Source organism: Rhagoletis pomonella, unplaced genomic scaffold (genome assembly GCF_013731165.1).
Source record: "Rhagoletis pomonella isolate Grant_MI unplaced genomic scaffold, Rhpom_1.0 Rhpom_scaffold_00007, whole genome shotgun sequence".
Lineage (NCBI taxonomy): Eukaryota > Metazoa > Arthropoda > Insecta > Diptera > Tephritidae > Rhagoletis > Rhagoletis pomonella.
Window position 1 is genome coordinate 70431657 of NW_023458561.1, and position 18689 is coordinate 70450345.

Consider the following 18689-nt stretch of genomic DNA (forward strand, 5'->3'; position numbering starts at 1 on the left):
AAGCGAAGTATCACTTGTAAAATGTGCAGCACAAGGCGAATTTTTACAAGGTGGTGTTGCTAAAATTAGCCGCAGTCCTTCTTAATGTGAAAATTATGTGTTTGTTTTATTTTTGGGTTTTGAAATTGGGTATACTTGAGTTGCTTTTGCCCAACTGATACCACCTTGTATTAATTCACCTTCGTTCAACACCGGAACACTGACAACACCGGGTGTCGCAAAGAACCAGCAAAGAACACCCGAAATAGAAGTGTCTCTTGTAAAATGTGCAGCACAAGGCGAATTTATACAAGGTTCGTCGCGGTCCTTCTGAATGTGAAAATGATGGGTTTTGAACTTGGGTATCCTTGAGTTTTTTCTCAACCGATATAACCTTGTATTAATTCACTTTGGTGCAGCGTGCAGCAATAAAAGAAATGAACTTTAACCTGAAGAGGCGCCACTGCGCCAACACACTGTGCTGGTTCCGACATTGGCGCTGGAGTTAGTGTGTCAGCGCCAAAAAATTTGCGCCGTTACCCAGGCCTAGTAAATTCCTTTCAAGCCTTCCTCATACGGCACTAGAGGTGGGTAACTCAACTCAGAGTTGAATTGAGTTGATTCCCACAAGTGAATTGGAAACTCACATTCCCTGCCCAAAAAAAAAATGTAACTCAGTGGCTGAATTTCTTTATTCATTCTGAACATTTGGAATAAACTTTTTTGTTTACTTATTCTTTAGAACGTTCCTGATGATATGTTAACGTATATTTCAAGCGTATTCTGTTTATTCCGGCTGTGAAATGGGATTATCCGGAATGTATAAAGAAACGCAGCCAGTAACTCAGTTGATGTCCTAGGGCTCACATGATTCAATTGAATCATAGTGGCTCATATTTTTTACTGATTTTAATGGTGTAAACCATCTCTGGTGCTAATTAATATCCCCCCCCTAGAGGGGGGTAAAAGTTGGATTTTCAATATTTTCAAAAGTTTATATATCGCAAAATATTGCACCGATTTTCAAAATGTGGAGATGGTTTGATAGGCCGAAGAACGCCTACGGTATGCGACATAGCATACATAAAAAAAATAATATTTTTGCATATAGTAAATTACGTATTTTTTAGAAAAATCTACATTTTTAATAAAAAATTGTTATAATTTCGTAATGTAAGGTGTGCATATCAGATCAATTGCCTTTCCCACCATATCCACATTTTGAAATTCGGTACAATAGTTTTCGAAATATAAGCTTTTGAAAATATTGAAAGTTCTACCTTTACCCTCCCCCAGCACCACCCCTACTAATTTACACCAACAAAGATTTACACCTTTCAAATCAGTAGAAGGGAGCTGACCACGCCCACTTTTAACTTTGTTCTACCTCAACGGCCGCTATCCGCACTTATGCCTCATACAAAGAGTCAAATGAGTTAGTTAAATGAGCTGACTCCTTGAACTGAGTTGGAGTCATTGAGTCATTTCCCATAAATTTGCTGTGTTACCCATCAGCACAGTATATACAGTAATACTAGGTTCACATATAAGTAGATTATCCTCATTTTCGAGCTTAACACCCTAATCTGTAATTATAACAAGAGATTAACCATATAAAATTCGTCCCTTGTTAATCTGTAATTATAAAATAATCTCAGATTAAACCGATAACTTTTCGGGGTCCATCCTAGTTTTATCGATTGTTTTTGCAAAAAAGAGGAGAAATGCCAAATGTAAAAGTAAACAAAAATGTACGCCAGCAAGGAAAAGAGGTTTGTAGAGGTATTTTTAATAAAATGTTAAGTTAAAATATATTAATATTGCTTATTATAGCATAAAAACGTGATCACGGTGGCACAGAGAAGAAACATAACTTTTCCTTGAGATGTGAGAATAACAAGCACAACAGATTTGACGGCTAATAATCTGAGATTTGCCTGTGTAAACGGGGTGATTAAAAATCGAGCTTTCATTGTGATAATATTGATATGTGAACATAGTTCAAAACCTTTTCACAGTTTTTCACCAATTGTGGCCCGAGGAGTACTTTTGGGTTGTGTGCAACGTTTACGTTTTGCGCGCACGGCAACACTACTGTGGGGAATTTCGCCCCATGATTAGAAAAAGGTGTTTTCCGGGATAAAATAAATATAATTTCCATTGCCATAGCGCCCGCTTACTCTGCTGCTATAATTGCAAATACATCAGAATCCATAATTTTCCTCAAAATATGTAAAATAAACCAATTTTACAATAAACAAGCACATGAGTGTTTTTTGTAATTTCTTTCCACTTTGTTTTCCTTCATTCAGCTATCTTCGAAAAACAACTGGTAGCTGGCAATGCTGCACTTATTTCCGCAAGGGTTGCGACATGTGGATTTTTCGTAGCTACGAATTACGAATTACGAAAATTCGGGTTCTAGAATAAGGGGATTAAACAAACAATGCGTGCACAACGATTAGAAAACGACAGTGCCGTACTGATCCGTTTTGCATCTTCTACGATATGCCGATAACTAGCCGATGACGACATGTGTGCAGATATCCTTTGAAATGCATGTGCTCGGCTTAAAATTAAAGCGCGAGACGATAACGCAACTATGATTGAACGACAAGTGTGCAGATAGCCTTAGTTTGTCCATGGCGGCAACGCATGAACAAACCATTTTTGAACTTTGCTCATGACAATTTCAATTTTATAAAGTAGACAAACTTCAAAAAATAAATCATGGCAACGCTCGTTTCGAGACACCTGATGAGGTTGATATTCTCAATTGTCTTGTCTCAAATTGTTGTATGAAAACGCAGCGTTAGTGAGTGAGACAATCCAGCCAGCAAGAAAACGTGCATTTTAGAAACATGTTTTACGAGGGATTCTCGGTTGGCGAAACGTTACAAAAAGGCTCGTAAACGATAAAACAAAGAAAGTAAAAGAACGAGGTTTGTAGTAATTTGTTAGCACAAGAAAAAATTTTCATTCTTTTGGAAGTTTTTCTTGAACCAAAATATTTTATAATATATAATACTGGCATACGAATGCTTTTTCGAGCCGTTTACGACTGATCGTAGGCGATCGACAATTTCAAGCGAAAAAGTGCTCGAACACGAATCGTAGCAATGATTTTGCTGGCTGGGAACTGCCATGTTATCGAACCTTTATTTTTCATGTTAAATGTCGATACAAAATTGATATTACACAAACATCGATAGGTATTTTGTGTCCTAGGAGCATAGTTGCCAAATTGTGCTTTAAGCACTAGATTTAGTGCCTTTTGAAAATTAAAACGCCAAAAAAATTGTTTAGTGCCTTTTTAGTGCTTTTCTTCTGAACTCGAATTTCTCCTAGATAGTTAAAACATGAAATAATATGAAATATTTAAAGCTGTGGCAGCACTGAATTTGAAAGGATCTACATTAATTTTTTCGTTTGTTGCGATTAGATTTTTCTTTCTCGAGGTATACCAGTTTTATTGTGCAGTACTTCGGTATTACTTCGTAAGTATGAGAAAAAGTTTTGTGTATTGATTTATACTTCTAAATATCGTTTATTTTTTTACTCTTGTTAAATACAAGCTGTAATGAAAAAAAGTATCCTTTGATACAAAAAAAATCAGTGCTTTTAGTAAGGTAAAACGCTTTCTTCCCCAAGTCTTGGTGCTTTTTGAAACTGAATAGTTGGCAACACTGCCTAGGAGCAACGTATTAAAAATAAACATTTGTTGTGTACGCAAGAGATTTTAACAAAAATCAACGTGAAAATGGATATAGCCGCGTTATCCAACGAAAGTTTTAATGCAATTGATTGGATAAATGGAAGCTATAATAAACATTTGAAGGAAATTGGAAATGAAATCGATAAAAAAGGTCCGACCGAGAGTAATGATAATGACTTCATTGCTAAGGATTTTATTGCCAAAAATGTTTCTAAATTACACTTGTATATACAACAAGTGCATAATGCCGTTGAAGAAACAAGTCAGAAAGTAGTCTCGGGCATGCCTCGGGTGGTCAAGGATGCTTTAGAGCTTCAAACCGAGGTAGAGGAATTAAAGAAACGCATGCATGCAATGCGGAGAGAAATGACAAATGTTCAAGAAGAAACTGGAGATTGTATGGCAGCGTTGGAACGTTTGAATACGATACAAACTAAACTTCAAAAGGCTAAGGAGTCATTGCAGGAATCTGATGGATGGGGAAATCTAATTTGCGAGCTCGAAGATTGCTTCGAACACAACAACTTGAAGGTACTTATGTACACATAAAATTTTATAATTTCCTAGATTAATAATTTAAAGATTTTATAGGGAGCATTCGACAAACTTCTAAGTCTTCAAAAATCACTCCAAGTACAAGAACAATTAGTTGGACATGCAGAAAGACTCGCCCAAGTCGAAGATTTTAAGAATCGACTAGAAGCAGTAGCTTCTCCAAACGTTGTTCAGTGTTTCTCTGAAGGTAGCGTTGAACATACTAAACAGTACGTAAGCATATTTTCTGGAATTCAACGGGTAGCACAACTTGAGCAATATTATCGGGCTGTTCAAAAGAACTCGTTGCAACAAAAATGGAAGCAAATACTGGATATGCAAGCAGCAGAAAGCTCAAATCAAACTCATTTTCTTTCAGTTTTTTATAATTATTTATTAGAGCATTGCCATCAGCAAGTAAAATGGTGCGCACAGGTGTTTCATAATATGCAAGGCAATATTCAGCCAGTTATTGTTATAATAGAACTTTTACCGTCATTGCAACCGTCACGTGACAGCTACATATTACAGTTGCTTAAGGCATGTAATGAGAGGTTAGAGCTTCTGGAGGAGTATGCACAAGCGAATCACACTTTCATGGCGCATCTGACGGCATTCCTAGAGCAGTCGAAAATTGAATTGTCATATGAAACTCATTGCCAATTATTGCAGTCTGTATATGGATATTTCCATAAATTCATAGAGCAATATCCACGTATAGAAGAGACTCAACTCTCAACTCAAGTAGATAAATTATTAGTAAGCCAAACATCGGCAGTGGATTCGGTTCGTCATTTGGACAATTGTAATCAAAAAATGTTTGATTGGCTGTCTGATGCATGTGAGCGATGTAGCCATATAACAGATGACTTAGGACTGTGTAGGCTTATTGAAATAATATGTGGAATTTTGAAAAAAATGCTGGAAAATTTCTCAAAAACTCAACGTCAAATATCGCTAAGTATAGATAACGGTACAGAAAATTGGTCAACACTACAATGTTCTATGTCACTTTTGCAATGCTTGGCAGACTTTCAAATTAAACTACAAAAGTTTGAAAAATCTCTACAGATCCGCATGAGTAAGTTGAAAGAAAATCTAATTTCAACCAGTTCCTGCAAAATCTCTGTTTATAAAACCTACGATATCCAAGAGCAAAAAAAACTGATAAGTAACATTGAGAAATACCAGAAAAAAAATATGGAAAGCAGTAGTGCATATGCATCGTCTTCGATATTTTTTACATTTATTTATGATCAAATTAAAATACATTGCGTGGAAACTCATGAAATAGCTCTAAACGTTTTGCTAAAGCCAATAGAGGGACATCTATTAAGTATTCAACCATCACTTAACCCGTCTTCAGATTCCTTGATGCCAGCTAATATGCCAGAGTTCAGTTTCGCGCCACAAGAATGCATTACTCAAATTGGGCAATACCTACTAACCCTCCCTCAGCATCTAGAGCCGCTTTTGTTTACGCCTTCGCCGTTGCTTAAACAAGGGCTGGAGATATGTAATGTAAAATATACACAAGCCGTTCCGTGTGCCGACATTTTATTGTCCTTAGTAGTGGAACAATGCTGTCAAGTGTATCAATCTCAACTTCTACAAATAAAAAGCTTGTCTGCTATCTCTTCCAAACAGTTTGCTGTAGATATTGAATATTTATCGAGTGTAGTAGAAGACTTGGGACTATCCATTAGTGCTAATTTATCACAAATTCTGATCCTACTTAAAGCTGCACCGGAAAACTACCTAGCATTGAGTGCTGGATGTGAGCCCCGCTTGGTAACAGCCATACGTCAAATGCGCAATATAGTTTCAACTCAATAAGTACTATACCAATTTGTGTGCCACTTGTACATCATCTGCAGTTAATTTATCTATCTTTAAGGTGACTATAAACACCTTATTTTACAGCCATCTGTTACTCAAACTCCGATTGTCTTTATTGCGGTATTGATGGAAAGGCTATTGGGACTTAGACACATAGAGTTGTCCACAAATTATTAGGAGTGCAATATTTTGGTCAGTTTCGGATATTTCTTTTCTATTTATTTTATGTTTATTATTAACCGACATCACAAAAAGGAGAAAGGTTATCAATTTGTCGGGATATTATTATTATTTTATTATTTTTTGTATGTTACCGCATAACTTTTTATAATTCTTTTTCTTTTAATGAAAGATGTTACCTCACTGGTGGTCCCATATTAATTTGGTTTAAAATTTTATATGAGAATTGAAGTCGGTTTTTTTTTATAAAAGTCTACCTGGCTGTACAACAAACACCATATAAATTTATATTTCAAACTTTCAAACTTTGTACAAAAATTATAAAAAATTTGCAAATTTTCACAAAAATTTCAAACTTTTTAATCAGAACCTTTGGAAAAAATTTTAGTTTGTACATATATTTGTAGCGTATTTAATTCTACTGTAATGAAGTGCAAGTTTCGAGCTTCTAAAAAATCCGGTTGATTTTTGGCAACTTTTTCTGGCAATGTCCTCCATATAAAAAAAAAATGTCGAACACATTTTATATATGTAAGGGCAAAACGTTAAACAACTTCAACCAAAAAACTTCTCAAAAATCAACGGGATTGAAACTTGCACTTCATCAGATTAGAATTAAATGGGCTACAAAACTGCAAATCTTCTCCAGGGAGGAAGTATATGCCCCTTTTGAACGTGGACTACTAGATTTAAACAGTGTATAGGTTAAGCACTCGTTCAATGTTTTAATAATTTACAAAATTTTTAAGTAATAAAATCGATGACTATAGTTGATTATAGCTTATTAAATGTTATTCCTAACACTCGCATTCGCATTCCGAAAATTCGCATTCCCATTTGCTAATGTGAAAAATATGACAATCGAAACATCCCGAATACATAAATATTGTCGTTATCAATGCAAAAGGTGATATTAAAAAAATAAACGTTTTTAGGATAAGCACACAAGTTTTAAATTTACTAAGGAAATGTTTTTAAAGCTGTTCTACATACATTAATATGGAAGTATTAGTTGCGTTCCAGGTGCTTCACGATTTGCAGGTTTTTACAGGAGGCCGTTTCCGGTCGCCACCTTCCATACGGTTTATTAATGGCAAAAACAGCTTTTTCTGTAAATCCTACAAAACCTGCAAAACGTAAAGTACCTGGAACATAGCCCAGTAAAATTAGATAAATTTGGTAGGAAAATTGAAAAAAAATTGTAACAGCGATTTTTTGATGCAGTTTACTTCTATTTGTAAAAATTTAATTTATCCATATATGTAGAAAATTTAATTTCCCACATTTAAGTTATAGAAGGTTTTTTAAATATAGCACTTTTATTGTAAAAAACTAGCAAAAACTGCTAAAAAATTTTACATTGTCACGGCTTTCGCCATTTGTTGACAATTTCTGTTGAAAATACATAGCATATTGAAATTCCAAGGTTGTAGAGAATTTCATTCTTCACAACTTTTATACCTAATTTTTTTTTCTACGACGCTTTGATTACGGGCGGGATCGTGCCAAACATAGCGATTATCTCAGTAAAATTAGATAAATTTGGTAGGAAAATTAAAAAAAAAAAACTGTAACAGAGATTTTTTGATGCAGTTTACTTTTATTTGACACGTAGATGTATTCACGGTCTCGCCCCTAAATTTTATTTGGCAACATTCCGCCACCTTGTATTTTTGTGTTTTTTTGGGGTTTTTTGCGATTTGCAAGCTTATTTTGAATATTTCATAAAAAATTATTAAATACAAATATGTAGAGAATTTAATTTCCCACATTTATTATACAGAAGGTTTTTTTTTAAATACGTCTTTTATTGTAAAGAAGTAGCAAAAACTGCGAAAATTTTTTTTATTCTCCACAACTTTTGTGCCCACATGGTTTTGTACGATGCTTAGATCACGGCCGGGAACTCGATAAACACAGTGATGTACGGAATGTGCCGTAAAACATATTTTTACACCACCACTGAGGTAGAGTTTTTCGGCGCTTTTTTTAACGGGGTTTCCCCAGTAGGCCTACTCCACGGGCAACGTTTTGGTTTTTTTTTTTTTAATTGAAAGCAGGTGAAGGTGTTGAACGGCGCATCCGGTACATCGCTATGCTGATCGCGTTCCCGGCCTTGATCTAAGCGTCGTACAAAAAAAAACTTTGGCACAGAAGTTGTGGAGAATGAAATTCTCCACAACTTTGGAACTTCAATATACTATGTATTTTTAACAGAAATTGTCAAAATATGGCGAAATCCGTGACGATGAAAAAATTTTCGCAGTTTTTGCTAATTTTTTACAATAAAAAATGTTTTTTTTTAACCTTTTATATAAAAAAATGTGAAAAATTAAATTCTCTACATATTTGTATTTAATAATTTTTTATGAAAAATGCAAAATATGCTTGCAAATAGCAAAAGACCCAAAAAAAAAATCAAATCCAAGATGGCGGATTGTTGCCAAATAAAATTTAGGGGCGAGACCGTGAATACATCTACGTGTCAAATAAAAGTAAACTGCATCAAAAAATCGCTGTTACAAATTTTTTTTTTAATTTTCCTACCAAATTTATCTAATTTTTCTGGCTAATCGCTATGTTTCGCACGTTCCCGGCCTCGATTTAAGCGTCGTATAAAAAAAAAAGTTTGGTATCAAAGTTGTGAAGAATGAAATTCTCTACAACTTTGGAATTTCAATATGCTTTGTATTTTCTACAGAAATTGTAGAAATATACAAATAAATTGAGTTTATACATTATATGGAAGCCAATGTGACAAAAAAAATTCTAAAAAATTAACGGTAATTCGTAGCCACTTGGAAATGGCGTGCTATAGATATTACCGATACTGTACCTGTTCATTTGCATCAAAACTTCGTGGCGGCAACATTATTGATATTTGAATATAAAAGCAAATATTGATCTGTTTTCTGTTAAAATATTTGTTATTATGTAATTGGATGTAAAATAGCCAATTTTCTAAATTTTTGAAGGGTTTAAGTCGGGCAAAAATACGTTTTAGAAGCTCTCTCACAAATGCTTATATCAAGATATAAAAAGCCCTTACAAATATCGCCACTGATATAACTTATATCTAGCGACCAAAATGAGAGCTGGACAGCAATAAAATTTATCCTATGGAGACGGCCAGTTATAGTCAAATTTTAAAAGCAATTTTTCAAATAAGATAGTGTCAAAATCTTTCTCCTCGCTCTAATTCCTTCACCTGGTATAATGCCGCCATGGTATGTATGTAAGTCGAAACATTTTTGCGAAAAATGGTCTTGCTAGGTGACGCCAGGATCGAGATATTTTAAAAAACCGTCTTAGAAAAGTGCTTAGAAAAGTTTTTTTTCTCTTTTCTAACAAATATGAAATTTCGGGTTAATACACTTATGAAAAAAGCGTTTGATATGCTCGCCGCTCCACTATGTTTTTAACCTAAGCTAAAATTCCTGTTTAATTTGCGTTAAAAATTCGTTTAAAAGGTTTAAAAGCAATATAAACAAAAGTATTACGATGGAAAAAAATGTTCCGTGCGACTGATTAAAATTAAATTAAGAAAGTATAAATAATTTTTGGGTAAAATCAAGACAAATTTTAAGAGACATCAATGTTCAACATTATAAAAGTAGTCACATTGAAATATTCAGGTTTCGCTGAAATCGGCGCTTGAAATGTTGGCCGCGAAAACCACTTCTGTTTTTATTGGCCCAAATCATCTTTTGCACCAATTATAGGGCTAAATAGGAGCTAAGTTAAGCCCTCTGTCAAAATAAAAAAGTTTTAAATTACGGTTTATTTCAGTTATGCGTACGTACGATCACGCACGTCATAATGGAAATGCTCATGTGTACATATACATATATGCATGAAGTATGTATATTTGGAAAAAAAAAATTTTTCAAAATATTTTTTCTTTATTCTACGCTTGCATCAATAAAGTTAATTGGCTGGGAGGCATATGGGCCAACTTTAAGTAGTTTCTCTATTTATTTTTTATTTATATTTATAAATAAATAATCAATAACAGAATATAATTTAAAATCATTTTATATGTATTTTAATAATTAAATTTTAATAACAATGTATAAAAATGAATTTCTATTTAAATAAAATCAATTGTATAGATATGTATGCCAATTCATACATACATACATACATACATACACAAAGATATACCCATACAAAATTGCGCACATAGTTTTGACATTGCGAATTTAGAACGGCCTAAAATGCAAAAGAAGCAACACTTGTGTAAAGTGACAAAAGCAGTAAGTCATGAAACAAGTGTGAGACTGCCAATGGGAAGTCAGTGTAAGGTTATTTTCATCTAAGTAAATTTACAGGAAGTGTGATGGGAAATAGATTTCTTTTCTGCACAACTAAGTACTCAGTTTCCAGTGAAAATAATTCACATTGATATAAGCTAGTTATTCAAAATTCTAGGGTACGAAGCATTGATAGAAAATTAAAGCAAAATTAGTGTCGTTATTCCAGCAAAATAAAAACCGTGCCTCAATTAAAAAAAAAAAAAACAATGTGAAAGATACTCCTACATATGTATGTATGTATGTACCAAGTTGCCTTCTGTATATACATGCTTCGTTGGTTTAGTTCGCGAAAAATTGTTAACAAAAAGTGTTAAAATATAAAAATCGATATATTTAATATATGCAGCTCGTGTACATACATACATCCCATTCTTGTTTGTACATACATACATACGCGAATAGGAGTTGGTATGTAGTGGGTATGGGAAAATGTCTGGGTGATGCATTCATTTGCATATACAGTCAGCCAATAAAGATTAGGTACAGCGAATTTTTTACAACACCGGCAACCCCAAAAATAAGAGTTCCAAACCTCATGCAAAAGTAAAGAAAGTTGTACAAATTTGCATCCAAATATTGCACTTTATATTTATACTATTTAAAAAAAAGTTGAGTACGGAGTTTTTTAGCCCATTGAAAAATTCTAAAAAATCTGCGATAATTTTTGGCCATTTGAAACTTTATTATACTAGAATTGAACGAGTTGAAATTCCACACAAAAAACGTCCATTCCCCGATTCCCCACGCAAACTGAAATTGCCCGCTAATCGGGGGAATTCCCCAGGAGTTGGCTTCCCTGCAAAAGACGTGCCTTGCTACTAGAGATGGGCACGGGACTAAAAATTTAGTCCTTATCCCGCTCATCCCGAAATTCAATTTTTAAGGGCCGGTTACTCAATGTCTGGTTAACACTAATCTCCGGTAAAACATCGTTATCGACGTTAGCGACTCCATGTTATATGCATGGAGCCGAACACGTCGATAATGATGTTTACATGGAGGTTAGTGTTAACCACATATTGAGTAAACGGCCCTTAGGGCCGGTTGCTCAAAGCCTGGTTGACACTAATCCCCGGTTAAACAGCGTTATCGACGTTACCGACACCATGTTATTTGCATGGAGCCGAAAACGTCGATAACGATGTTAATCGGTGATTAGTGTCAATCAGGCTTTGAGCAACCGGCCCTTAGTGAAGTTTTTCAGAATTTTACCGCAAAACCCGTGGATCCCGAAATCCATCTTTAAGAAAAATTCACATGTCTTTCAAAATAATTTTAAATAACAAAAGAATAATGAAAGATCTGGCATCTTCCGATTTTTTGTTTGCTTTGCTGTTCGTTTTCGTCCCAATAATAAAAGATAAAAAAGTCCATATTTCACACATCGTTTTTAAAGAAGATTTTCCGAATTTTCCAAGGTTGCTGTTTTATCGGGAGTGTGGGAAAAGGTCCCATCCCGCCCGCAAAATTTCACAGACCTTCCCGATACCGCCAATCCCGGCCAATTTGAAATCAGTACCGTGGGTCCCGATATCCCGCACCCATCTCTACTTGCTACTGCAAAATAAACCCACAGTGCTGATACAAAAATAAGGTGCAATCCCGTATTCCTCGGACTCTGACTAGAAAACTGTCAAAAAATAAAAATTCGCTCAGAGCGAGAGAGTAACATTGAAAAGTACGGGATCGCCTTCTAGTACAAAAATGGTAACTTCTGTCAACTTCAACATAACCTCCAAGTTTTGGTTGTAAATTTCTACTTATTTTGTATGTAAACACACTCAGCTCACACATGTAAATAACCAAAAACACTTTCGAATTCATTAGAATCCACTTAAACAAGTAATTAAATACTTTTCAACATGAATTAGCAGAGTGCACTTTTCTTTTGTTTACAATTTGGTTGCCAAACACACTACAGCTGATCGTTTGACACATTTACCAGAATTTACCAGCAAAAAATTCTCGGACTAAGGGCCGGTTGTTCAATGTCTGATTAGCACAAATCGGAGGTAGAAGCTCCGGTTAGATACAACGACTGCTTTATCGATCACATGTTATATGCATGCTGTCGAAATCGTCGATAATGATGTTTAACCGGCAAGTAGTGATAACCAGACATTGAACAACCGGCCTTAAAACTGGTAACTTCTGACAGAGAGAGAACCGTATTTACTCTCTTTGTTGTCCTCTCAATAGTCAGAGAACCAAGTACGGGATCGATTTCCAGTAAAATCTGACTGATTCTGACTATTTCTGACTAGTCCGGACTCGTCCGGGATCGCAACTATAGAAGGTAGCATAATAAAAACATAGCAAGGTAGAACCGTTCTCTCAATTTGTCGGCCATGATTTTTTTTTTGAAGTTTGCCAACATTTTAAAATCATATAAAAGTGAAAATAAAAAATTGAAATTGTTCGAAATTGTTGTTGCTTGAGATTGAGTAAATTTTAAAATTAAATTGTTTGGAAACGTCAAGAATTTTAAAAGTGACTCTCAGCGGTTCTACCTTACTATATTTTTATCATGGAAGGTAGTTTCATTTACTGACATTCGTTGTTGTAGCCGAACACTTGACTTTTAACAAGTTTATGACATTTAACTAAAATCATGCTACCAGATTCACAAGCAGCAAAATTTTTGTTTCTTGAAAAAGTAAAAAAAAATTTTAAGTCAGTGAAGTTGGATGAAAATAAAGAAAGTGCTAGAATTCGGTACACCGGTGCAAAGGTTCGAAAATAATTTCTTTTGCTTTTTCGATGATAGGGTTCGTAATACGATGACAAATTGCAGGGAGGAGGTCGAGTTAAAATGATGCCCTGCAACTTGTAACAGTACCAATTTTTGGATTCTCGGGATTTTCTGATAAAGATGTGGCTGAAAATTTTAAATAATTGTTTTTTTAATTCTAAGTTGTGTATAAAGTTTGACAGTTTGATAAACTAGATTTTTATGAAAAAAAAACAAAAAAAAAACAAAAAAAATTCAACTTTAAAAACCTTGTAAATAGTTAAACAAAATCACAAAATCACTCATTTCTGCTCCCCACTGTATATCAAAATATTTTGGAAGCATATGTATGTATGTATGTACATACATTTTATTGGGAATAATGTTAACATACATATGTACATACATCTGTACTTCTTTTTCGCAAATTTCAGCTCCCAATTTCGAGGTCGACAAGTTGGAAGACGATCTGTTTCCCAATGTTCACGTGGGTTGCTCAAAGATTTAGTTTTGAATGGTGCTGAAGTGCCGAAAGACTATAGAAACAGCTTAAAAGCTGTGGCGAGCCCAAAATTATCATTCTTCGTACGCAAATTTTTCACGGAATCGCAAAGTTTAGAGCGCCAAACTCTACTATTAACTGGACGTAATTATTCCAAGTCAAGAATACGAGAACTAGAAAAGGCAAGAAACTTGAGAATGTCTAAGAAAAATGATAAATCGTTAACTATATTACATTATAACGACGTTTACAATGTCGAGCCGAATTGCGGGAAGGAACCAGTTGGTGGTGCGGCACGTTTTTGCACCGCAATTAAATCCTTCTCGCACTTGGAGCCTCTGGTTCTGTTTAGTGGTGATATTTTCTCTCCCAGCATGTGTAAGACAGCTTATTTTTATAAAAAAAAGATTCAAGCGTTAACATTAAAATATTATTCGTATGTATGTATGTAGTAAGCACGTTCACGCAGGGCGAACAGATGATACCGGTGCTGAAAAAAACTGGTACACACTGCGCTGTCTTTGGAAACCATGATTTCGGTAATTTATGTATATATGCATATATATCTTTCATACTACCATTTATGATTTTATAATCCACTTGCAGATCACGGTCTGGACGTTCTAGTCAATTTGATTAAAAATACATCCTTTCCGTGGCTTATGTCTAACGTTGTGGATAACGAAACAGGAAAACCTCTTGGAGGGGGAAAGATAACTCATGCCATGCGCCACAATCAAATATTAATTGGTATGATTGGACTTGTAGAGCGGGAGTGGCTGGAAACATTACCCACTATAGACCCCAACGAAGTAACCTATACGGATTACGTCGAAGCAGGAAATAAATTAGTATCTGAGCTGCGTAACGAGGGATGTGAAATTATCATCGCATTGACACATATGAGAACCCCAAATGACATAAGACTAGCGGCCAACTGCCCCGGTATAGATTTAATTTTGGGTGGGCATGATCACGTGTATGAAATCAAGGAAGTTAATGGTGTGAAAATCGTAAAGTCAGGCACAGATTTTCGCCAGTTTTCAAAAATCATTTTAAAAAAGGAACGTGATGAGAATGGTCAAGTTGTGGTAAACATTGAACAAGTAAATGTTACTTCGGATTTTGTTGAAGATAAAGACTTGAAAGAAGAGCTGGACAAATACTCAGGTATGTATAGATTTTTAGACAGAAGATTATTTTCAGAAATGGAAGTGTACAAATCTGGTACACACGTTACATATCGGCCGTTATCAATGCAAAATGAAATGTATGTATGTACGTACAGTTAAGAACATGAAAATAGCAGCACTATGGTAGATTTTTATGAATCCGTATAAAGTGTATACAGTAAAATAAAAAAATAAAATAAAAAAGTATGTTAAAATTATCTGGTAAGTCAGTACAATGTTTGTAAAAATTAAAATCTTGGGAAATTAAGGTAGCTTCAGCTGTAAGCACGTGTTTTTAAAACATGATCCAATAATTACACTGTGCTACACCAAAAATATGCAGGGGTTATCAGATAAAAATTATTGGGCTGTTCAGGATGTTGTGGAAGTGTTCTTGGATTTGCGGTTGGAATTGCATGGCAACCGTGTGCATTTTATTGTTGTGAATTTACAAATGCAACGAATATGCAAATGCAAGAGAATATGCACAAGATCCTGAACCGCCCTTCCCAGTAGATAATTTCAGGAGTTAAAAGCCCTTCCGAAAGGCCTTCCTGGGAATCAAGAGGCCTTCCACTCTACATTCCTTTCTCCTTTCGATAGCCAGCGAAGATCGAAAATCGAATGCAGCTCATAATAAGGGCCAAAGTGATCAAAATTATACTTATGCTAATTGCTTATCGGAGGGCGTTATGCGCAAGCCGAATTAAAATTTTTTGCATACATTGGAAATTTTAAATTCGAAATTTGTTGAAGTTAATGGTGATACGCTAACCACAAAGCCAAATTTTTTGCAAAATCTGATGAGAAATTTAAAAGTAAATTTTCACGAATTTCATCACGAATCAGGAATTTCATGTGAACAAATATTCCCAAAAATTATAAAGCAAAACAAAAATAATTTTTCCCAATTTGTTTTTGTTTTGCATGTTAAATTATGAGAACAATTTATTCACATGGAATTGGCGATTATAAAAAGATTTATTTGGAAAGAGCATTCTTTAGAATTTGATTTTTAAATCGCAAGATTGCATTCAAAATAAGAAAATGAAAAAAATAACAAATAATGCTCTCGTGATTTTTATTATAAAATAAAAAGAACAATTTCAATGAAGTTTTTTAATAAAAAAATGTACGAACCACAAGTAAAAAAATTACCAAGCACTGATAATGATTTTTAATTTGAAATATTGTTAAATTGGTATAAATGTGGGAAAGAAAATACTCCGATTTATTGTTTTAATATTAGTTAAATACTTGCTATTTTCGTGTTTGCAGCTGTACATACATACATATGTATATGTATAAATATTTATAGTATTTTTACTATTTTAGAGGTTATTGAAGCCAAAATGACTGAAGTTTTGGGCAACTTTAGCGTGGATTTGGAAGGACGTTTTTCTGTGATCCGTACCCAAGAAACTAATCTGGGCAATTGGGTTTGTGATGTTGTTTTAGCGGCTACCGGAGCGGACATTGTCATAATCAACTCAGGCACTTTTCGTTCAGATCAAATACACCCGCCCGGTCCGTTTACAATGCGTGATTTGGTGAATGTTATCCCCATGCGGGATCCACTGATTTTAGTAGAAATTACGGGAAAATGTTTGTGGGAAGCCTTAGAAAATGCTGTGTCTGCTTACCCCAAATTAGAAGGCAGATTTCCTCAAGCAAGTATTCCTTAGTTTACCCTAATTTCACTTAACTTTTTATATGTGTGTATGTATGTATATTATAGGTTAGTGGTGTAGCATTTGCCTTCGATCCTTCTAAACCACCGGGAAAGCGTATAGACCCGCGATTGATACGAGTGGCAGATGAGTTAATTGATTTACAGCAAATGTACAAATTATGTATAAAATCATACATATATAACGGTTGCGATGGTTTCACTATGTTCAAAAATGCTAACATTCTGGTAGGTAATATTTACATTATTTCAAAAGATTTCTAAACTAGCCGACACATTGTAAAATGATAAGTAAAGATCGATGAGGATCTTAGTCCGGAACTAGGACTTGCAATACAGAACCATTTCAAAGCGATAACTCTACGCAACGAAAAAGGCGATCATCAAACCAAACATCGACAATCCTTAGTCACGCTTTCACGACGGCACAGCATGGTGCAAATGCTAGACAATCTTGATCTAAATGGGCCATCACCCATAAGGAAGCTATCTGTAGGACATCACGCTAAATCTATAGACGTTTCCAACACAAAAGCGTCGAAGGTAAGAACGCTCCAAAAAATTTAAACAAATGCATTCAAAATAAAGTATCGTTTTTTTTTTTTAAGATGCTACGACGACCTTCCTTGGAGGACTTAGAACAAGCTAGCTGCGAACTGGCTCCCACCGTACAAGAGAGGATTGTGCGAATTCAGAGTGAAGAGCACTATAATCAGTTATTGAAGAGAAAAGGAACTTCAGTAACGAATTCTGTAATTACCGAGGCTGAAGATGAGTAATTTTAATTTGTAAAAGTAATTATGAATTAGTTTACTTATATTAGTACAAAATGAAGCATGTTAGCTATGAATACCTGCTTTAGTAGTTTATACAATTGAAACATAATCACAAAAGATTAATCTAGTTTATGTTTCATTCTACGCTTATAAAATATATAAAAATTGAGATAACAATTATTTCTTAAACATTTTTAAATATTTAAGGGTGCGGTAAAATTATCCCCACGCCTCGCAGAAGGGTGCCACTAGCTAGTGCTAAATACTATTGTTTTTCCTTTCTTGGTTTATTTATAGATTAATTAACAAGTAAAAAATTTTAAATATGTATGCAAGTATAAACAAGCTCATATGTTTATAATATCTTAATATGTTTTTCTCTGCATATCACATCGCGATTTTCCTGAAAAATAAGTACAAAGGTACAATACTGTTCCGACTACACGAAATATGTAAGCTTTACAAAGTATATAAAACTAGACAAAACAGCATACAATTTGAAAATTAAAAGAAGTAATATACCGTTACACGGCAGTAAGACTTATCCCTCCATTTATTCAAAAAAAGTATACGCTAGCATAAAGTATTGTTCAGAAATATTTGATATTTTTTTTTTAAAACCTTCCTCCTCCTGTCTTTTTGTGTCGGACAAAAATATTATGTATTGGCCCTATTATGTTTGAAGACTGGTGTCTACCCAGTAGATAATTTCAAGAGTTAAAAGCCCTTTCGAAAGACCTTCACTCTACATTCCGTTCTCCTTTCTTTTTTGTATGGAGTGGTACAAATTGAAGGGCTCATTCTTTCGCTACCCAGAAGGGCTTTTATAGGACGTACTTCAGAAGGCCTTTTGGAGGAGTTCTTTTAAAGTTGCTTCTTTAATTTATAAAAATCAAACCTCTTTAAAGTATTTGCTTACGGTTGATATCAAATATGTGTTATTGCAACTTAAAATGTTTATTGAAATTCATTTGTAATGCTAAACAACATAAATTTATGCATCTGCGTAAATTGTAAATGGATTAGCCCTTCTAGAGGGAATGCAAGCAGCACTTTTTTCAGCCTCTTAGAATGACAGATCTCCAAGTGAGCGATAATGATAGCTAGTGCAGACCATTTTACAAAAATGTTCTTTTAGCACTTTCTATGTGGCCTTTTGCGTTGATAGTGACGATATGTAGCTATCTAAATGCATCATTTAGTTTTAATTTAAAATCAAAACCGCTATAAAGTTTAACTTAGAATCGGAGTATGT

General features: G+C 34.4%; 2 protein-coding genes across 4 annotated transcripts; both read left to right on the plus strand.

The window, feature by feature from the left end:
- Nucleotides 1–3666: 3666 nt before the first annotated feature.
- On the plus strand, nt 3667–6347 carry LOC118743483 (conserved oligomeric Golgi complex subunit 7). The gene is made up of 3 exons (XM_036476196.1): nt 3667–4225; nt 4286–6064; nt 6126–6347. The coding sequence occupies exons 1-2, from the start codon at nt 3740–3742 to the stop codon at nt 6062–6064; spliced, it is 2265 nt and encodes a 754-aa protein (XP_036332089.1). The 5' UTR covers nt 3667–3739; the 3' UTR covers nt 6126–6347.
- A 4207-nt stretch (nt 6348–10554) lies between these two features.
- On the plus strand, nt 10555–17608 carry LOC118743485 (snake venom 5'-nucleotidase). Of its 3 annotated transcripts, none has more exons than XM_036476203.1 (8): nt 10555–10618; nt 13729–14174; nt 14249–14335; nt 14403–14966; nt 16304–16638; nt 16707–16886; nt 16956–17201; nt 17267–17437. In XM_036476203.1, exons 1-8 carry the CDS (start codon nt 10587–10589, stop codon nt 17435–17437), a joined length of 2061 nt encoding a protein of 686 aa, XP_036332096.1. In that variant the 5' UTR covers nt 10555–10586. The 3 variants fall into 3 exon arrangements, with proteins under 3 accessions (XP_036332096.1, XP_036332097.1, XP_036332094.1); XM_036476204.1 differs by having other exon boundaries at nt 10558–10679; nt 17267–17608; XM_036476201.1 differs by lacking the exon at nt 10555–10618 and having other exon boundaries at nt 13559–14174; nt 17267–17608.
- Nucleotides 17609–18689: the final 1081 nt, after the last annotated feature.